This window comes from Poromitra crassiceps (genome assembly GCF_964638095.1).
Source record: "Poromitra crassiceps genome assembly, chromosome: 26".
Lineage (NCBI taxonomy): Eukaryota > Metazoa > Chordata > Actinopteri > Beryciformes > Melamphaidae > Poromitra > Poromitra crassiceps.
In genome coordinates, this window is record NC_139640.1 from 9,203,491 (window position 1) to 9,225,236 (window position 21,746).

The 21,746-nt window shown below is 42.3% G+C and overlaps 1 protein-coding gene across 1 annotated transcript in view; it reads left to right on the top strand.

Moving 5' to 3' along the window:
- Positions 1–5,515: 5,515 nt before the first annotated feature.
- Positions 5,516–21,746, top strand: part of LOC310798934 (meprin A subunit beta-like) — a gene marked incomplete at its 3' end in the record, with an annotated part of 68,227 nt that continues 51,996 nt past the window's right edge. Inside the window, exons 1-2 of the mRNA XM_083661490.1 lie at positions 5,516–5,727; positions 9,795–9,813. Of these exons, the coding sequence (XP_083517616.1) occupies positions 5,593–5,727; positions 9,795–9,813 (154 nt within the window). The 5' untranslated portion in view covers positions 5,516–5,592. The remainder of the gene's footprint in view (positions 5,728–9,794; positions 9,814–21,746) is intronic.

Sequence of the window (21,746 nt, forward strand, 5' to 3'; positions counted from 1 at the left end):
GGGTGGGTGGGGTTGGTGGTTAGGTGGGAATGGGGGGGGGTGCGGGTGCTGAGGGGTGGGGGGGAGGAAGGGGGGAGGGGAGGTGATCGGGGGGTGGGGGGGAGGAAGGGGGGTGGGGGGGAGGAAGGGGGGAGGGGAGGTGATTGGGGGGGGGAGAGGAGGAGGGGTGGTGGGGGGGCGGCGAGGGGGAGAGGTGATGGGGGGGGAGAGGTGGCAGGGGGGGGAGGAGGGGAGGAGAGGGGTGATGGGGGGGGAGAGGTGGGGGGGGAGGAGAGGAGGGGGGGTGGGGAGGGGAGGGGTGGTGGGGGGGAGGAGGGAGGGGGGGGTGATGGGGGGGAGGAGAGGGGGAGAGGGGTGGGAGAGGGGGGGGGGAGGAGGGGAGGCGCTCTGGCAGAGGGGTCGAACCTAGCGTAGAACGCGTTGAGTTCGTCCGGTAGGGTGGGTGACGTGCTGGGGTTCTGTCGTTTCACCTCTTTGAAGTCTGTGGCAGCATGGAGCCCTCTCCACAGGTGTCTGGGGTTGTTAGTGTCCAGTTTTGACTCCAGCTGCCTTCCATAATCTCTACGTGCTATTTTTATAGCGGTCCGGAGGGCATATTGTGCCTGCTTGTATTGGTCAGTTGTGCCAGAGCTGAAGGCGGTGGTCCTGGCGTGAAGGGCAGCCCTGACGTCGCTGTTGACCCAAGGCTTTTGGTTCGGCATTATTTTGACTTTTTTTGTGGGGACTATGTCGTCGGTGCACTTCTTTATGAAGCATGACACCGTATCTGCATACTCGCCCAGGTCTCCTGCAGCTTTGAACTCCTCCCACACCACTTGGTCAAAGCAGTCCCTCAGGATGTCATCTGATTGGTCTGACCAGCAGTGGGCGGTTCGGAATGCTGGGGGTTGTCTTTTTAGTTTTTGTTTGTACCTGGGTACAAGTAGGATGGAGGCGTGGTCCGATTTGCCGAAAGGGGGGCGAGGGACGGCTTTGTAGCCATGTCGGATGTTTGAGTAACATTTGTCCAGTGTGTTACTGCCTCGCGTGGGGAAGTGAATGTGCTGGTACAATGTGTGCATTCTGCCTCTCAGGTTTGCCCTGTTAAAATCCCCAGTCACCACCAGGGCCATTTCGGGTTGTTTTGTCTCCTGTGCACTGATGGCGCGTTGCAGCTCTTTCAGTGCGACAGTCACGTTCGCTTGTGGAGGAACGTATACACCCATGATGGTGACTGTCGTGAATTCCCTCGGACTCCAGAACGGCACGCATTGTACCATTACATATTCAAGATCTGCTGAGCAGTGTTTCCCAATGTCTGTGGTGTTTACACACCAGTTTTCGTTAATCATAAGACATACGCCCCCTCCCTTCTTCTTACCGGATTGTTCGTTTCTGTCTCCTCTGAATACACTGAATCCTGGTAGCGCGATAGAGTGGTCCGTTGTGTCAGGAGTAAGCCAGGTTTCCGTTAGGCACAGAACATTGCATCGCGCTATGTCTTTTTGGTATTGTGCACGCGCTCTTAGTTCACAAAGTTTATTCTCCAGCGATTGAACATTTGCCAGCAGTATGCTTGGGAGAGGTGGTTTATCCGCGCGCTTCCTCAAGCGGGCGAGAAGCCCCCCTCTCTTCCCCCTCCTCCAGCGTTGTTTTTTGAGTTCAGGAAAATCCGTAAGATCTGGAGCTTGCCAGTTGCTGTTGGGATATATCCGTTCTTTCCTGATTTTGATCAGCGCGTCCCTGTTGTATTTTATTCCGACGCTGATTTCCATGTTATATCCGCTGGTGTCCGTGCCTCCGTTCTCTGCCTCCATGGTGGGGGCGCGGGGCTGTTGTTGTTTTTTGCGTGCGAGCGGACAAAGCGGGCAGAGCGGGTCCCCGCCGTCGCGGTTTCTTGCAAAGAAAAGTGCGAAGACGCCACTATCTACACTATTCAGTTACACTGTTATATACAATAGATATTTACAAAGCAAGTCGAAGCAACGAAATCAAAACAAAACGCGTTTACACTGGAATACAAGCCTATTTGTCTATGAAGTCACTAGAGCTCCCTAGCGAGTCGCCTTCTCCCGGCGCCATCTTCTCATTTGGTCCAATATTGAAATGTGTACAATTGCAGGTTGTGTTACCATTACACATTAATTTAGATCGACCTTTTATATCTATTTCGCCTCATTTGGTTGCTATTTAGTAGCGAAATGGAGAAGCACAATGCATGCTGGGACATGCCAGGCAACTTACAACTTATTTTTCCTATATGGGAAGTGTGTTGTGCCTGTCTAAGCGAGGGAGTCAGAGAGAGAGAGAGAAGGGTGACAGAGAAGAGGCAGAAGAGCACTGGCGCACTGAATAGGCCTGGTTTCAGAGAGAGACAGAGAAGGGTGACAGGGGAGAGGCAGAAGAGCGCTCCTTGCAACTGCCCACTGAATAGGCCTGGTTTTCAAAAGCGCAAAGCGCTAAATTTACGCCAGGTGGGAAGATATCAGTACGCCGGCATTTAAGGCCGACACGCCCATTCTGGGACTGCGCCACGCCCATTCGGCCTAAAGCGCATTTGGCAGCGTAAAGCCATATTGATATCTTCCCGAAGCAGGCGCAAGGCACGTTTTTTTGCGTTTAAGGCCCGTTTTAGCGCCGAAGGCCTGTGGGAGAATAGGGGCCTATATATTGTCTGAGTCTGTGTGTGGTGTTTGTCGGTTCATTGTGTCTCTGTTCCCCGGTGTGGTAGGTACGAGCAACCCTGTCCTGTGTTCTGTATATTTTTGATATCCTGTTCCTGAGTATAGCCTAGCCTCGGGCTAGTGCGTTTTGTTTTTTTGGAATCATTCAGTAAAGACTTGTTATCTCCTCAAATCCTTGACTGCCTGGTTTGCCTTGCCTGCTGACTCTCTCTTCTCTGCATTTGGGTCCACACATCACACCATCTAACCATACCAAACCCTAACACTTTGCCCTTTGCATGACAGACTACAACCAGGTTCATTCACTGTCAAATTAAAAATGACAACATGAATTCCTATGCAGTGACTTTGAATTGCCGACTGATCCCTGACAGGTCCTTGGCAGGTCCCTGAGGTCCTTGGCAGATTAAACAAGGATAACAGAAACCTAATTTAATATACTTAACTTACCTTAACTTACCTTATAACTTAAACAAATTCAACCTCTTAATAAATAATATAGATATCATTAGTTTCTCTAAAGCAATGTCCCTTATGGCATAAGAAAATTCAGCTACCATGGGAGGGGCAATTTAAGGTTGCTGCCAGAGATGACGTAGCAGGAAACAATCATCCAAATGTCAAAATGTAGCTGTACCATGACCAAAGTACCAGATCAGATCAAAAGATAAAAATGAACGTAACACAAATTATTTTTAGCACACTTGTTGATCACATGATAATAATGCAGACAGACAAAGCATGTGATGATTGAGGTGTCTTAACTGTCAAGTAATCAGTCAAGCAATCACTGCATAACTTCAAGGAGAACTTCAAAAGCAGAAATATTACACTCTAGACTGTTTTGTAAAACCTGTTTGGATTTTCTGAAGAGAGAACAACTTTTTTTATTTGTATTTTATTTTTTTGCACATATTTCTATCTATCTATCTATCTATCTATCTTTCTTTCGTTCGTTCTTTTATCTTTATTTATACGAGGGGAGTCTCACTACAGCAACGCTCTCTTTTTCAGGAGTGCCCTGTTCACATTCATACCTGGAAGCTGACCAGTACAACCACATTCTGTTCTGCTGGCCACTGAGCAACTCCACTGGAGCAGCTGGGGTTATTGGACCTTGTTCAAGGGCACGTCAGTGGTGGTAATGAACGTCAGTGGTGGTAATGAAGGAGGGGCCTCAATATATAGTACTTCAAAGCTTACGGAGTTCATTTGAGGAAGAGACACACTCAACCAACAGGCTGGCAGAAGGTAAACATTATCAATAAGATATAGATACACTTTCTGTCTTCTTACTACATAAATACAGATTTTATGGAAAGCACTTTTATAATGAATAAATTGATGAAGTTTGTGTTGTGATAATTTGTTTTGAACAAATCAAATGCATTTGGTTGGATATTCGTTTATTTGATTTGTTACAAATATCACATTAAGATATGATATTCAACAAAATACATTTCAATTGCCTTGGGGGGTCTTGCACTCCCCAACGTTTCACAATATTACTGGGCATGTACCACCCAGAAAATGTTATATTGGCTCTATAATGCAGACGTTGAAATTTCTGTTTGGACCTGTATGGAACAGTCATCTGTACGCTTTTCCTTGTGTTCCTATATGCTCTCAATTGCCTCTGCCTGTTATCTCTACCACAAATTCGATAGTTTTGTAATCAATACAAATCTGGGTCCAGTTCAGAAAACACTTTGGTCTCCACAATTCTTCTGCTCTGGCCCCAGTTTTGAATCATCTGTTTGAAGAATGGACGGACCATACATTTCCTATATGGTCTAACAAGGGCATAAAACACATCAATGACCTGTATAATGGTGGAATCTTTTCCTCGTCTTTCACCGAGCTTTCATCCCGCTTTGACCTGCCAGGCTTTCACTTGTTTTGCTTTTTTCAGATAAGACATTTCATACAAGAATGGTTTCCTCACTTTCCCAATCGCCCCCCGAATAACCACTGGATATTTTTCTTACTTTGAATCCTCAGCGATGTCATCTCACCTCTATCATCTACGGTCTAATTGACTCCTTTAACACAAGCCTCCCCGGCCAAACAAAAAGTTCATGGGAGGCGGATGTACTGAATTTCCAGAAGAACAGTGAAACATTGTTGACCTGGTCCACTCATCTTCAATTTGTGCAAGGCATGGCCTATTACAGTTAAAGTCCCTAGAAACTAAAATCCACAAAAACCGTCTAACTATTCAATTTAGGGTCTTATGTGAGTAATTGTGTGCCTCAGAAAGTAGGAGACATTAGTTACTTTCAACCCAAACCCCCAAAATCGCCACTTTTCTACAAGGTCTGGATTTCCACGTCCTCATTGAAGAGAGCGGAGCGCGCAGTGCTAAAATGAATGATCTTATCACGTCATAAGATTTAATCGAATCACACACACGCATGCACACACACACACACACACACACACACACAGTAGCGCTGTGCACTCACAGCGGCAGTCTCTCTTCCTCTCTGTCAGTATGCGCCGAGCAACGAGCGAACACACACACACACACACACACACACACACACACACACACACACACTCCATCTCTCTTTCCTTCTCTCTCTCTCTCCGTTTCCCTCCCTCGCTCTCTCTCTCTCTCGGAGAAGGAGACCTGCAGTCCTGCACGCACACACATGGGACATGCCCACACAGTCAGCGGGAGAAAAGACAGTCTAAAATCTAATTGATTCTCATGACTTTTGTCATGACTGTCAAACCTAAATTTATATACTTTGCGACGTTCATCATCGTTCAAATTTGGCTGGTGCTTATTAACATTCCTGTGATGTGATGAACTCAAAATGCTAAATAATAAAAAAATATTTCTGGTTTCCAGGGACTTTAAAGATCTTACACAGAATCCACTACACTACACAGAATCCACTACACTAACGCCAAATTAGCAAAGATGTACTGTGATGATACTGTGGGGATTTCTTTCCTTCTTTTACAAAGTAGTCTGGCCCAAGGCATATCTGTAAAGAGGATGAATACCTATATTCTCCTTGTGGTGAGCTTGGCAGTCTCATCAACATTCTCCATGGTAAGAGTTAGTTTAATAGTAGTTTTTTAATAGTTGTTTTTATTGTACTTTCTGTAAATTCATTGTTTATTTTAACTGATCTAATTTTAATCAAAATGTGATTTTAACATGAATATGAATTAGTGTCTCCTCATAATGAGAGGAAATGGTACAAAAGTCCTGTAATTTTTCTTTTAATAATTCAATTGATAATGATTTGTGTTTTCTAAGAACCCTTGATATGATATGATATGATATATTATATCATAGATTGAGGAGAGAGGAGAATGTAGAAAATAGTTTGGTGGGGTTAGTGGCGGAGGACTGTATTTCAGAAATGAAGAAGGATGATTTGGCTGATGAAACTGCATGGGTGAATTTGGAGAAAATATGTTGATAGGCTGAGAGGCAGGGCTGATTTTACCAACGGGCTTACCGGGGCTGAAGCCCCGGGGCCCGGGACATCAAGGGGCCCCTTTTTTCTTTTTTCTTTTTTTTTCTTTTTTTTTTTTGGGACAAGAAAGGCTCACCCACTTGACATTAATGTCATTGGAAAGTGACATTGTTAGAACATTGGACTTCACCACTCTAGTCAAACGCTTTGCCACGGCAAAAGTCAGGAAGAAGACATTTCAGGTACGAACAGACTTGAATACTGCTTGATTGATTTGTGCAATAATTGAATAACCATGTGTGTGTGCACTGTAATAATAACAGCAATAATAAATAATAAATACTAAATAATAATAATAAAAGTGCTTGTTGTGACATCTCAGTGGCAATGTTTTCTTTCCAATCAGGCTGTTTATGAAAGAACATGATGGCTAAACCTACAGTTTGTGTTTGTAAGTTAGAATGCTGACAGGAGAGCAGGTGGTGACATGAAAGTTAGTGAGAAAAACTCCCTTCCGATTGAGGGGGGGGCCCTGCAGAGATGAATAGCCCCAGGGCCCATGAAGTGTAAAATCAGCCCTGCTGAGAGGTCGTTGGGGTGCTGTGATTTCTTCCATTTTCTCTCTGCTGCCCGAAGCTCCATCCGATAATTTCGGAGGGCTTCGGACAGCCAGGGAGCAGGGGGAGAGGAACGAGCGGGTTTGTTGGTCAGTGGACAGAGGGAATTGAGTGCAGAGGAAACAGAGGATAGGAGAATGGTGGAAGCATCCTGGAGAGGAGGGAAAACTCACCAGCAGAGGGAAGTTTGGAGAGGGCAGCAGAGGAAAGGGACAGGTAACACAACAGGGGTTGTGACAGGAATTGAAACAGAGGGAGGAGGTGTAATGAGACCACCAGGCCATGGGGGAGCTAGTGTAGTTTTGTGCAGGGACAGGATGATATGATATATGATTTGATATGATATATGATACGATATATGATATGATATTATATGATATGATATGATATTATATGATATATGATATGATATGATATATGATATATGATATATGATATGATATATGATATATGATATATGATATATGATATATGATATGATATATGATATATGATATATGATATATGATATGATATATGATATATGATATATGATATATGATATGATATATGATTTATGATATATGATATATGATATGATATGATATGATATTATATGATATATGATATGATATGATATATGATATGATATATGATATGATATATGATATATGATATGATATTATATGATATATGATATGATATGATATGATATATGATATGATATATGATATGATATATGATATATGATATGATATGATATATGATATATGATATGATATATGATATATGATATATGATATGATATATGATATGATATGATATGATATATGATATGATATGATATATGATATGATATATGATATGATATATGATATGATATATAATATGATATGATATATGATATATGATATATGATATATGATATGATATGATATGATATATGATATGATATATGATATGATATGATATGATATATGATATGATATGATATATGATATATGATATGATATGATATGATATATGATATGATATATGATATGATATATGATATGATATGATATATGATATGATATATGATATGATATATGATATATGATATGATATAAAATATGATATGATATGATATATAATATGACATGATATATGATATGATATATGATATGATATATGATATGATATATGATATATGATATGATATGATATATGATATGATATGATATATGATATGATATGATATATGATATATGATATGATATATGATATGATATATGATATATGATATATGATATGATATATATGATATGATATGATATATGATATGATATGATATGATATATGATATGATATATGATATGATATATGATATGATATGATATGATATATGATATGATATATATGATATGATATGATATATGATATGATATATGATATGATATATGATATGATATGATATGATATATGATATGATATATGATATGATATATGAATATCTGATATATGATATATGATATGATATATGATATGATATATGATATATGATATGATATATATGATATGATATGATATATGATATGATATATGATATGATATATGATATGATATATATGATATGATATATGATATGATATATGATATGATATATGATATGATATATGATATGATATGATATATGATATATGATATATGATATGATATGATATGATATATGATATGATATATATGATATGATATGATATATGATATATGATATGATATATGATATGATATATGATATGATATATGATATGATATATGATATGATATATGATATGATATGATATGATATATGATATATGATATGATATGATATATGATATATGATATATGATATGATATAATATGATATATGATATGATATATGATATGATATATGATATGATATATATGATATGATATGATATATGATATGATATATGATATGATATATGATATGATATATGATATGGTATATGATATATGATATGATATATGATATGATATATGATATGATATGATATATGATATGATATATGATATGATATATGATATATGATATGATATGATATGATATATGATATGATATATATGATATGATATATGATATGATATGATATATGATATGATATATGATATATGATATGATATGATATGATATATGATATGATATATATGATATGATATGATATATGATATGATATATGATATATGATATATGAATATCTGATATATGATATATGATATGATATGATATGATATATGATATGATATGATATATGATGATATATGATATGATATATGATATATGATATGATATGATATATGAATATCTGATATATGATATATGATATGATATATGATATATGATATGATATGATATATGATATATGATATAATATAATATATGATATGATATGATATATGATATATGATATGATATATGATATATGATATGATATATGATATATGATATAATATAATATATGATATGATATGATATATGAATATCTGATATATGATATATGATATGATATATGATATGATATGATATATGATATATGATATATGATATGATATATGATATATGATATGATATGATATATGATATATGATATAATATAATATATGATATGATATGATATATGATATATGATATGATGTAATATATGATATGATATATTATATGATATATGATATATGATATGATATTATATATGATATGATATGATATATGATATGATGTAATATATGATATGATATATTATATGATATATGATATATGATATGATATGATATATGATATATGATATGATATATGATATGATATGATATATGATATATGATATGATATATGATATATGATATGATATGATATATGATATATGATATAATATAATATATGATATGATATGATATATGATATATGATATGATGTAATATATGATATGATATATTATATGATATATGATATATGATATGATATATGATATGATATATGATATATGATACGATATATGATATGATATGATATATGATATGATATGATATATGATATGATATGATGTGTGTTTTTCTAACAGCCCGGTCGAAGGAAGAAGGGTAAGCTTTTCTTCATTTCAGCTGGTTTGAATTCATGGCTTACAAGGTACACATCTTTCTATTTCATCTGCAAGTTCACAAAGCTGCATTTCTTCTTTTCCCCTCAGAGATTGATGATGAGAAGGACATCACTGAAATAAACAAGGGTAAAGTTCAACACAAAGGGATTTGAAATAGAGCTGTGTGTGTGTGGAGGCTTCATCAGTCACATCATGTGTGTGTGTGGAGGCTTCATCAGTCACATCATGTGCCATTAAATGCTTGTACGGATTTCCTTGGAAACATATTCACTTTTCTCTGCTTTGTATTACAGATTTAAACTTATTTGGGGGTGATATTCTCGTGGTAAGTTTAACATTGTGTATATTAGACTATGGTATATCGTTTTATCAAGAAGAAGTTCCAAGCAGGAGGATAATAACTTTATACAGTTTATATTGGATATTATAGGGAGATCAGTCAAATATACTGTAAAACTGAAGTGTGACTTACATGTCTTATTCTTATACATAGGTGACCCAAAGGACCACCATTACTGATCAGAATGAACTATGGACATCCCCAGTTCCATATGTCTTGGAAAATGACCTTGGTAAATGTTGTCTGCATAGAGACAGTCCGCATGTCTGGGAACGCCCACAAAATGTTAAACGGCTGGCGCGCGAGTGGGGTAAAACCGCCCATATATCTCATGGGCTGACTCACCAAAAGACGGTGCTGCGGCTCAGGGCCGTAGCCAGGGTTCCGAAATAGGGGAGGTCCAGCAAAATTGAGTTTTTTTTTCCCCTTTTTAAGCCATATTTAGAGTAATATATCATTTTATTTTAATTTTCTGTTCCCAAAGTCCGAACTGAATTGGGGAAGAAAGCTTTTAGGTTCTCTGCACCCACCGCATGGAACAGTCTGCAGTCTGATCTTAAACTTAATAGCTTAGTAACCTTAAATGGTTTTAAGGCTATGGTAAAATCTCTTGAGAACAGGCTGTCTGTATGCAAATGTTTTATTTGATCATTTTAATGTTTTTCAATTGTATGTGTTTATGTGTTTGTTTGTTGTAAGTTTGTGTTGCTGCTGTTTCTTGGCCAGGCCAGGTATATATATATATATATATATATTAACACATTGACTGCCAGCCTTTTTTCAATGCTGTAGGTAAGTTCTGCCAGGTTTTTTTTTGAGGATTCTAGGCTCATTTTACAAGAGCCGAGGATTCTTTTCTGTTAGGACTTCGTGAACACCAATCATCTAAAAATAACTAATAGAATGTGTGCTTTCTCTGTCTAAAAGAGTTAGTTTGTAGAGTTAGTAGTTATGTAAGCATTAGCAATTGAATACAGCATGGTTTCAGCGTCAGAAAAAATATTCAGAGATAAACGGCTTTTTGTGAAATTCGATAGAACAGTCACTTTAACCATTCATTTTTGGCATCAGTAAGACCTAAACAATAGTTTTGAAGAGTAATTTCCTCCATAACAGCAGGAAACTTCCCTCTGCTCAACTCCTCCCTCCGTGGGCGTTCTTCTTGGCTGCAGCGCCGTGTCACAAGCACTTTCCTAACTGTGCAAATGCACTTTCTCATACTCTCGACCTCTCAAATAAATTTCTGAATAGAAATTAAATTACTCTAAATTAGAGCGAAAAAGAAACAAAAAAGAATGGGTTGAAAATCCCATTCTAAAAGCCTTTTATGGCTGTTTCCAATTTGGTGCTATTTTGCAAGGCTAAATGGCCTGCTGCACCACAAGCTTGTCACGAGTCTCACTGCCCCGCTGCCGCTGTGCGGCTGTGCCTGCCTGTGCCTGGCTCCCCGAGGAAGCCCGGCTGGACTCGCCCGCCTCCCGGAGCCCTGGCCGAGAGCTCCGATGAAGCCCCTGCGACTCTGGTCATATTTACGCTGCGTGCCTCAAAGTGTGCTCCATCCGCAATCCACCATGCAAGTTTGCAATCCCGCACTGCCAGCAATCAGCGCGAAAACGACAGCGTTTTCACCCCATCCATTTTCATGATAATGGCTTCCATGCTGCTGTCTTGGCTTGCTTGGCTCTCAATAGTCTGAGCACCGTCTCCACTCAGTGGGTCGGCGGAATGGATTGCACACGCCCGGCGGCTCTAACACTATAATAGGAGATGCAAAAGGGCCAGATCAACGATCCACCGTCAAAAAAAAAAAAACGATTTTTTTTTACGTGTTAACACGTCCTTGGCAGTGAACAGCTGGATTCTGAAAACGTGTTAACACGTCGTTGGCAGTGAACGTGTAAAAAAAATCTCTGAAATATTAGGGGAGGTCCGGACCTCCCCGTCCTCATAGCTAGCTACGGCCCTGCTGCGGCTCTAAACTACAGGTTTGGGGGTTCTAGAGCAGAACACAAGACGTCTGCTCAGATGTGCGTTTACTGCGGTGGTTAAATCCCCGATCGTGTCTGCCTGGACAGAATGGATAGAACGAGGGAATTTACCCCACCCTGACCCCGCCCCCAGGCTAACCCAGCGTCTATTGTGGGCGTTCCTAGAGCCTGTATGGGCGTTCCCAGACATGCGGACTGTCTCTATAGTGACTCGGCACATCATTATTACATGTAGATGCTCAGGTGGAGCATCTCTATAATCTATAATCTAAAAGCTCTCTGAGTTTTATTGTGTTTGTTTTTGCAACAGACACTGAATTATGGCGTATACTGTTTAGTGTTTCTCAATCCAGTCGTCAACACTCACCTCTCCTACAAGTTACATTTCACACTTTTAGCAGGGCTTTTGGTGCTTTTGCTACTGGCATAGGTGCAATAACACCAGACACTGAAGCGTCACAAATAGCCATGAAGCACACTTTCCTTTTGGCGCCTTGTTAAACAGATTGTTAAGTCGCTGTCACTCAAGACGGCGCTGCTCGTGTTGACTTCAGCTAACTGATGGCTGATTTATGCACTCTGTGTGGGTCCATCCCAGCTGCTGCTGGTGTGTGGAGGAGACCTGAGTACTCAGGCGTCTTGGGGGACACACAGCAGCTAGTGTGCTATGCAGGCTGGGAAAACTGTGTCCGAGCAGGGGACTCGCCCACTGGCTCTGTTAAGGGTCACAGCTTATGTGCTGGCAGGCAGAGACCCTCCACCCTTGCTCAACTTGGCATCACTGATGACATCACAATTGCCCAAGTGACCATCACTGATCACTTCATGGAGTGCACGAGTGATGTCATTCAGCAACCAATTGCTCAACTTCGGCCTCGCCCGCAGCTCGGCTGCTGCATGGCCTCGCTTGCTCTCACTGATGACATCACAATTGCTTGAGTGACCATCACTGATCACATAATAGAGTGCTCGAGTGACGTCACTCAGCGCACAATTGCTTAACTTCGCATAGACATTGTGACATCATCAGTGACATCACAATTGCTGATGTGGGACAAAAATATAAACAAACAGAACCCACTTACTCCTTTTATGATGTCCAATTCCTAGAAAGCACCAGTGTTCTTGTCTGATCAGTACCAGGAAGATGAATGAACCTCATCCATCTATTTCATTGTCTGACATTTCTCTTATTTGATCATTGCATGGACCATTCATGTCTTTAACACAACCTTGGCATCATCACCAATGAACTCATACTGAAGAGATGAATGCTAAAGGAGTCATCCTGAGAGCCTTTGACCAGTTCAGACTCAAGTCATGTATTGACTTCAAACCCAGGGACTCTGAGGACTATTACATTTCTGTCCAGAAGTTAGACGGGTATGTATTGTCCAGCAATAGCTTATAACTGTGATAACAATTTTGTTGTGGTGGTTGTTGTTGTTGTTTTACATTGCTTTGTTTATACTGGTTTGCATACATTTGTGAATTAAATTTGATCATGCACATCTATGCACATGACATTTAAAATGTCTTATGTTGTTTATGTCAGCTCTAGATAAAGGCATTTAGTCATTTAGCTGATGATGTTACCAAATGGTTTTAGTTTTTATTTATTTGCACACACTAAAAACATAAACGGGTATCTTTTTTTAATGCAAACAGGAAAGTAATGTGCATGTAGAAGACAGGAAACCCTGGAAGGGCTTATTCAGGGTCTCTACATCAGAAAACAAAATAATAATAATAATAATAATAACAATAATGCATACAAAGCCTACAATACAACAGAAACAAGAAAACAAATAGACAAAGAAAATAAAATCAACAGGAACAAAAGAAAAAAGCAATAAAAAAATAAGTGAGTATAGACAGTTAAGATGGCAATGTGTGATGTGTGTATGTGTGATGTACGAGGGCTATGTGTGACTCAGGTTCTAAGTTTGCATTTAAATGAGTTGATATGATGCGTGGCAATATTGATATAGCCTATGTGTTCCATAATATGGCACAGCTGTAGTATATTAAAAATGGGTCCATTGTTGGTAGTGAGACAGTATGGGGGGTGAAGGTGATCTGAATGTCTTGTATTATGTGTCTGTTATAATTTTGTTGGAAGTATAACCTACACGGTGCAGGGAGAGAGACAGGTGAGATACATTTCTAAAGATACAATATGACATTTTGCAGCTGCTGGTATTACACCTGATTAACACTCCAGCATTTTTAGGGCATGGCCACTAGGGGCTGAGGTGTACAGCATGTCTGTCCCATTGACTGTAAAAAGAATAGAGAGACAAAGTCCACGTCACTTCCAGCTTCAACAGGTCCACCAGAGACCTTTCATCCGCCATTTATTTTCTCATAGACATTTCGTAAAATTTGTTTTACTTGCTCAAACCAAACGATTCAGCTATATTTAGAATCAGGAGAGACCATAGAACATTTCTCTCGGACCAAAACAAACAAAAAAAACAATGAAAAAATATTTTTTTTAATCTGCCATTTCTTTTAACGTTTTGGTTCGAGTGAAATGTTGTATGGCACGTATCAAACGCAAGGCATATGTGTTCGGGAATAGCAACAGTTGCATTAGGGCCATTGTATGGTCGAGTTACTTTTACTAGTTTCTGCTACAATTTGATGTGTGATGGGAGTGGGACCATAATAGGAAGTAACGTTAGGACGTATGGTTAGGACTGAATTGGTAAGTTCAGAAAATGTGTTTTACTCCAGCTAACTTTATCGGTTTTAATGTGTGGAAGCTAATAGCCTGTTCAAGCTAACTGCCTGTTCATAGCAAAGTAATAGAAAGAAATGCGCCAGCATTTCACAGTCAGCATAACGTTGCGAAAAACCGATAACATTAACGTTAGCTCAAACGTAGTAGACATATTTTCAGAACTTACCAGGAGATGTGTTTCATAACGTATATGGGGCCCACACAAGTTGGCACACAACCACGACAGCAGCCATCAGCTAACATGACAACCATGACATTACCATGACAACCATGACAACCATGACATCAGCCGTCAGCTAACATTAGCTGTTTGCCTTTGGGCATTTGGAGTCACATAAACAGGTGTAAAGAGCACCCGTGCAGGTGACCTGCTGGAGCCGGATTTTTTAATTAGGGCAGATTAATTGCCCTAATTGCCCTAACTAAGGCTGAGGCTATAGTTCAGTGATGATGTCATTAGTGATATCATCAGTGATGATGTCATCAGTGATGTCATCCGTCTGAGGCTCTATAAGTGATCGGAGTATAACTAGGTAGAATCGGGGAGGAACCAGACAGAGACCATGGCTTCCATCAGAGAGCCTGAGGGAGAGAGAGCTGCAGCAGCACTAAATTACTCATATTCCAGACCATGTCAATGATCTGCATGAAATGATGGTCTCGACCTAGTTTCAAGATGAAGACCAGTCACACTACCTCACGCCACACGTAATCTAGAGACATAGCGACCTTAGCATAACACGTAATCCTAGCGTGACGACAAGTGCACGTAATCCTAGCGTGACGACAAGTGCAGTAATCCCAGCGTGACGTCGTTAATGTCGTCAGTGCAGTAGTGACGCACTTGCCTAGGTGACGGCGTTAATGTCGTCAGTGCCGAGGCCATGACGTGGCAGTATTTATAGCCACGCCGGGCGCCCCACGGTCCTTGTTCCCTGTCCTCCAGCGCTGCACTAAGCTGATCGAATTCCTTCTCTGGAAGCCACGTTTCACTTCTCTGAAAGTCGTGCTTCGCCATTCTCAAGCTGCCTCATCCCTTCCGATTCCGCCATCAAGCCATTCGCGTTCGCGGTACCACTCACCCCCGTTCGCTCTCTCAGCACGACGAGCTTCGAAGACGTGGACCTCGAGGCGCAGTACCAATTCGAGGTCGAGACATCCAGCGCCGACGAGGAGACGCACAACGAAACATCCCAGCCCGGGTACGGGATGCAGCAGGCTTCCCAGCCGCCAGCCCCGTGCGCTCATCAGACGGGGGGCAGACGGCATCAGGCAGCAGGCTCCGGCGGCACCGAGTGCATCTCGAACGGCGGATCTCGTCGACGAGAGCGCGCAAGCGGGGCCCGCGCGAGGACGTCGATAACTCGCAGTCGGGGGAGAGCGCGCTCCGGGCCCGGAGCTGGCCGCAGCCATGCAATCCTCATTTTCAAGTCTCATCCATCCGCGGCCCCGTTCTGTTCGGGCCATCAAGCCATTCAGTCTCCAGGCGTCCGCTGTTCTAATCCTGCTAATCAAGCCATCGTAAGCGCAGGTCCTGCTCCATCATCGTTCTCAGCACGTCCACGCTCGAGGCAGACGCAGTTCCACGACGTGGTCGGGGAATTCGGCTCCCACGATTAAATGCTATCCAGCCGGGACGGCTCGCAGCATCGTCAGCCCCGAGCGCAGGGAACGCCTTATCATAGTGAATGAATGATCTCTTGACAATCTCCGTGAACTGGTCGTTATATCCTCGCCTACAGCTAAAGAAAGACGGCGGAGCTACACTAAATGTCTCTTCATCCAATAACGTGAAATTAAATAACCTGGTGCATTCGAGAGCAAAATGAAGAGGCTAAATCTATGGAGAACTCACACATCTCTAATGTGTTAAATAATTAGGCCTAAACAATTAACATTAAACGTATTCACACATCGCGCTCAAATTGCATTCATTGCATTTATTGCACAATTTACAATAGTTAATAGCCAGCCAGAATCATTGCAAATGGACGTTCAAAGCATCAGTTAGCAATAGCGTTCAGTTAATCAATGTCTAATGACAGCCAGATTCCGTTTTAATCACACAAAAAAAAAAAAAAAACGTTTCCCTTTCTCCGAGTCGATGCTCCAGCCACCCAGTCAAATTAACAGAAGCCGTGCTGCTCACTGAATATACATATATATACATATAACATACATATATATATGATTTGGACATTTAACCGTGCGGTGGGCGATGCCCATCATCGGTATACGGCTCCACATATACGCCTACTCTCATTCCACGGTAACAATGCAGCAAGTTAAAAAATATCCATTCAGCGACTATTGGTGTCCAGGCTTCTCCAGGCATCGCCGGGCCGTCATCACCGTGCGTCACCGCATCCTTGCATCACTCATAATAATAATGTTTCTGGTATCATGCCGCTTGCGGATTGTCAGTCATATCAATCAGGCTGAGAGACCTCCTGCGTCCCTCTATCTCCGTATCAATCACATGTCAATGCCATAGCTTCAGCACCGGGTTGCCTCGGAAAAGTCATTAATCGCATTCCGGCATTAATCCCATTCATTTAGCGAATCGAGCTTCTAGCGTCCATAATGCTGTATGCCGGAAGGGGCGTTGGGGCGTTAGTTCATGCATGCCTACAATTGCTAATATTTGAAGAGTTCAAGTGTTAAATAGCCTAAGCGCGTCATTGATTCATTCCGTCACGTAAGCAGGACTGGTCACAAGCAGCACTTTAGAAGGCCCATGGGATGATCCCCACAAATTATTGGCCCGTAATATCCAGCTCAAGGCAGACATGGTGCGTTCGCATTTAGCTCTGCCCACTCATTCAGTTCTGGTCCCTGCAACACAACACGGCTGAGGGGGCTAGAAATTTAATTCATTGTCTCTGACTACAAGCTGAATGCTTAGTCTCGCTGTCGACGAAACCGGAAATCAAATCCAGTGCCACTGTCTAGGCCGAAATCAAGTCACGTCTCTGATTAAGCTGAATGCGGAGTCATGGCCGGTGACGAAGCCGGAACCAAATCCATCGTCTTCAAACGGACGTTCCAAAAACGCAACCGCCTTAAGCAGCATGGCAAAGGCAAACCCGCGCAGTAGCACCCTTTCATCGCATTTCATTGGTGCTGGTCTCCCCGAAATTATAGCGCCAGCAGTAAGCCGCCGTAAGTCGCTCGTTGCGCAGGGGCGAGTCTAAAGTCATAGCGCAGCAGTAGCAATGCTCCGAAGTAAGTCGGTGGAACAAGTGTGGTCTCCCCGAAATTATAGTGCCAGCAGTAAGCCGCCGTAAGTCGCTCGTTGCGCAGGGGCGAGTCTAAAGTCATAGCGCAGCAGTAGCAATGCTCCGAAGTAAGTCGGTGGAACAAGTGTGGTCTCCCCGAAATTATAGTGCCAGCAGTAAGCCGCCGCAAGTCGCTCGTTGCGCAGGGGCGAGTCTAAAGTCACCGTCCAGCAGTAGCAATGCCCCGGAGTAAGTCGGCGGAGCAAGTGTTCCCTTCCAGCGCTCTCCCCGAAGTTATAGCGCAAGGGGGCGCTAAAGTCATATACATAAACTTTATTCCAGACTCGGGTCCATATAAAATACGTACACAAACACAGACAGCACAATAAGAAAGAATTAAAATAAAATAAAACCACACAACAAATAGATTTAAAACACATACAAGCAGCTATTGCAGTGCTTCCAGAAGTGCATCATAAATTTTGCTCACTTCGTGCAGGCACCCGCTAGTGCCATAATAACTCCATTCTCCGACTGGCTAGTCGACGCATAAAACTGTAAATAAACCGTCTCAGAACAGCACGGAAAGCGAGCACATTACTGCTCACAAACACATGGCTAGCACTTGTCCATCTCGGGGGGTTTTGCTAAGTCACCGCGCCGAAGCTCGCCGGATTGGTCGATCACCCAGCGCCTGCTGTAGCGCTGCGGCCACGCCCAGAGGGCGTCGTAAGTCGCCGTGGCGGTGCCGCTGGTCCTCGTCAGCCAACGCGGCCTACATCCGACCAGAGCAGGCTGCCATATTGTCTGCCCAAAGATCTCTCCTCCCCTAGGCGTCACATGGTAAGCACATGGCATCCATTCCTGCATTCCTCGCAATAGCCGTTACTTCGCATTTCATTGGTGGTGGACTCCCCGAATCGGTGTCGATCGAATTGATTAAGCGTTCTAGGTGCCGAGCAGCCTGCAAGTGTTCCGGGCGTCGAGCAGCCCGTAGTCTCCCCACTAATTCAGACCCCAGTGGACTACTCGAAGCGTTCTAGGTGCTGAGCAGCCTGCAAGTGTTCCAGGTGCCGAGCAGCCTGTAGTCATGGGGGGGGCTCAATCCAAATCTCAAAACCGAGGGGGCTCAATCCAAATCTCAACACTGAGGCAGCATCACTAATTCGTCGATCTAATTGATTAAGCGTTCCAGGTGTCGAGCAGCCTGCAAGCGCTCGGCGTTGAACAGCCCGCAACAAATCACTAATTCCGACCACGGTAGACTACTCGAAGTGTTCTAGGTGCCGAGCAGCCTGCAAGTGTTCTAGGTGCCGAGCAGCCTGTAGTCACACCACTAATTCAGACCCCAGCAGACTACTCAAAGTGTTCTACGTGTCGAGCAGCCTGTGAATGTTCTAGGTGCCGAGCAGCCTGCAAGTGTTCCGGGTGTCGAGCAGCCCGTAGTCTCCCCACTAATTCAGACCTCAGTAGACTACCCAAAGTGTTCTAGGTGTCGAGCAGCCTGTCAATGTTCTAGGTGTCGAGCAGCTTTTGGGGGGTTCTCTATTCTAGCCCAAGGTTCGCGGGGGGGGGGGTGTTCGAGGGGGGCTCGAGCCAACCGGTCGGCGACAAGCGTCGACCGAGCCAACCGGTCGGCGACAAGCGTCGCCTTCTCGAGCCAACCGGTCGGCGACAAGCGTCGCCTTCCGCCCAGCGGGGTTCGAGCCAACCGTGGGGGGGTTCTCTATTCTAGCCCGAGGTTCGCGGGGGGGGGGGGGGTTCGAGGGGGGCTCGAGCCAACCGGTCGGCGACAAGCGTCGCCTTCTCGAGCCAACCGGTCGGCGACAAGCGTCGCCTTCCGCCCAGCGGGTTTCGAATGAAATTTCCAGTTCCAGTTCCAGTGAAATTTGGGCACAACATTAAAACGAACGGCTCTCAAGTAGGACTCGGTTCCCTTCGTTCATAGCAAAGAGCCGTTCAATAGATTCGGATCGTTCGCGAACGTCACATCACTATGCACTATACGGAAAGCTAGAACCAGCAGCTATGTACAAAGTTCAGAGGGGGCGGGGACCTGCACTCCGGTCCACCAGTCAAAATGGTGCCGAATCTGGCACATTTTGGCCTCACTATAGCAAACAGGTAGGAGGTGGAGACATGATGTCCATATTGAATTATGTCAGTGGTCTGTCCCCACAAAAGAAACAAAGTGCTTTGTGATATACATTGACATCAGTGTCTGTCACAAATCACTTATGCAGAGCAATTGTGATGTAATCAGTGACCGTGAAGATGCCATCAGTGATGTTCTTCGAGCAATTCTGATGTCATTGGTGATGTCATCGGCCTCTATTGACCATGCCGTCAAAACTTGATGGCATAGAAGTCATGCACGCCATTATTGCGGCTTATTTTCAATAGTGCTCAAATGTGTTTATTCCCACTGGATTTGTTTGAGCAAGACAGTTTCACAAAAATTATGTAAACTAGATAAAGTGACTTTCTGGCTTATCAGTGATGTGAGAAAATGTGTATAATAGTATTTATAATATACCTTTTCCTTTTTAGATGTTTCTCATACATTGGGCAAGTGTTCAATGGACTACAGGTCCTCTCCATCGGACAAGATTGTGATACAATTTCCACCGTTGAACATGAATTCCTCCATGCTCTTGGCTTCTATCATGAACAGTCCAGAAATGACAGAGATGATTATGTAACCATTGTGTTGGAAAACATCCTAGAAGGTTTGACTCAGATTCATGATACTCTTATTCATTACAACCACAACTTACTTTTATTACTTTAGGGTGGTGAGGTAATTGACGATGTTCTGTCTCTAGGTAAAGAAGGGAACTTTGAAAAAGTTACCAATAGCAACACCCAGGGAGTTGCATACGACTACAACTCAGTGATGCACTATGGTGAATATGCATTTACCAATGGCAATGGCTCTACCATTATCACCAAAGACCCCAAATTCCAGGACGTGATTGGTCAAAGACTGGAAGTGAGTCCTGATGACATGCTCAAGCTGAACCGCCTCTACAGATGCGGTAAGTGCCATCGAATATTCAAGGTGTCTTTTGCTAATATATGTTGTTATGACCCGGTCTAGGGGTTTTGACCACAACATAAACTTAAAGGGATACACCACTTTTTTGGAAGTTTAGCTCATTCCCCACATCCCCCCCACATAACCAAGATACACCATGCCTTAGCGGCACTGTCCGCTCAGTTTACAGTGAGCTACAGTCGTGAAGTTAGTAATTATCGCCATAGAATGGAGGCTAATGGTACAGCTCTTAAAAATCTGCCAAAACACACATCTCACGGCCCCTAAATACATGTTGTGCTTCGGGTACTCACCACACGATGAAATATTAATCCAAAATGCACATAATTGGTCTTTTTGGAAGGAAAAGAGGTAGCTGGCACTACTTTCCAAACATGGCCGCCGACCTCTTTTCCTTCCAAAAAGACAGATTATGTGCATTTTGGATTAATATTTCATCGTGTGGCGAGTACCCGAAGCACAACATGTATTTTGGCGCCATGAGATGTGTGCTGTTTCGAATGAGATGTGTGATGTGTACAACAGTCCAGGTTGAGTGCTGACGTGACGTGGAAGCCTATGCG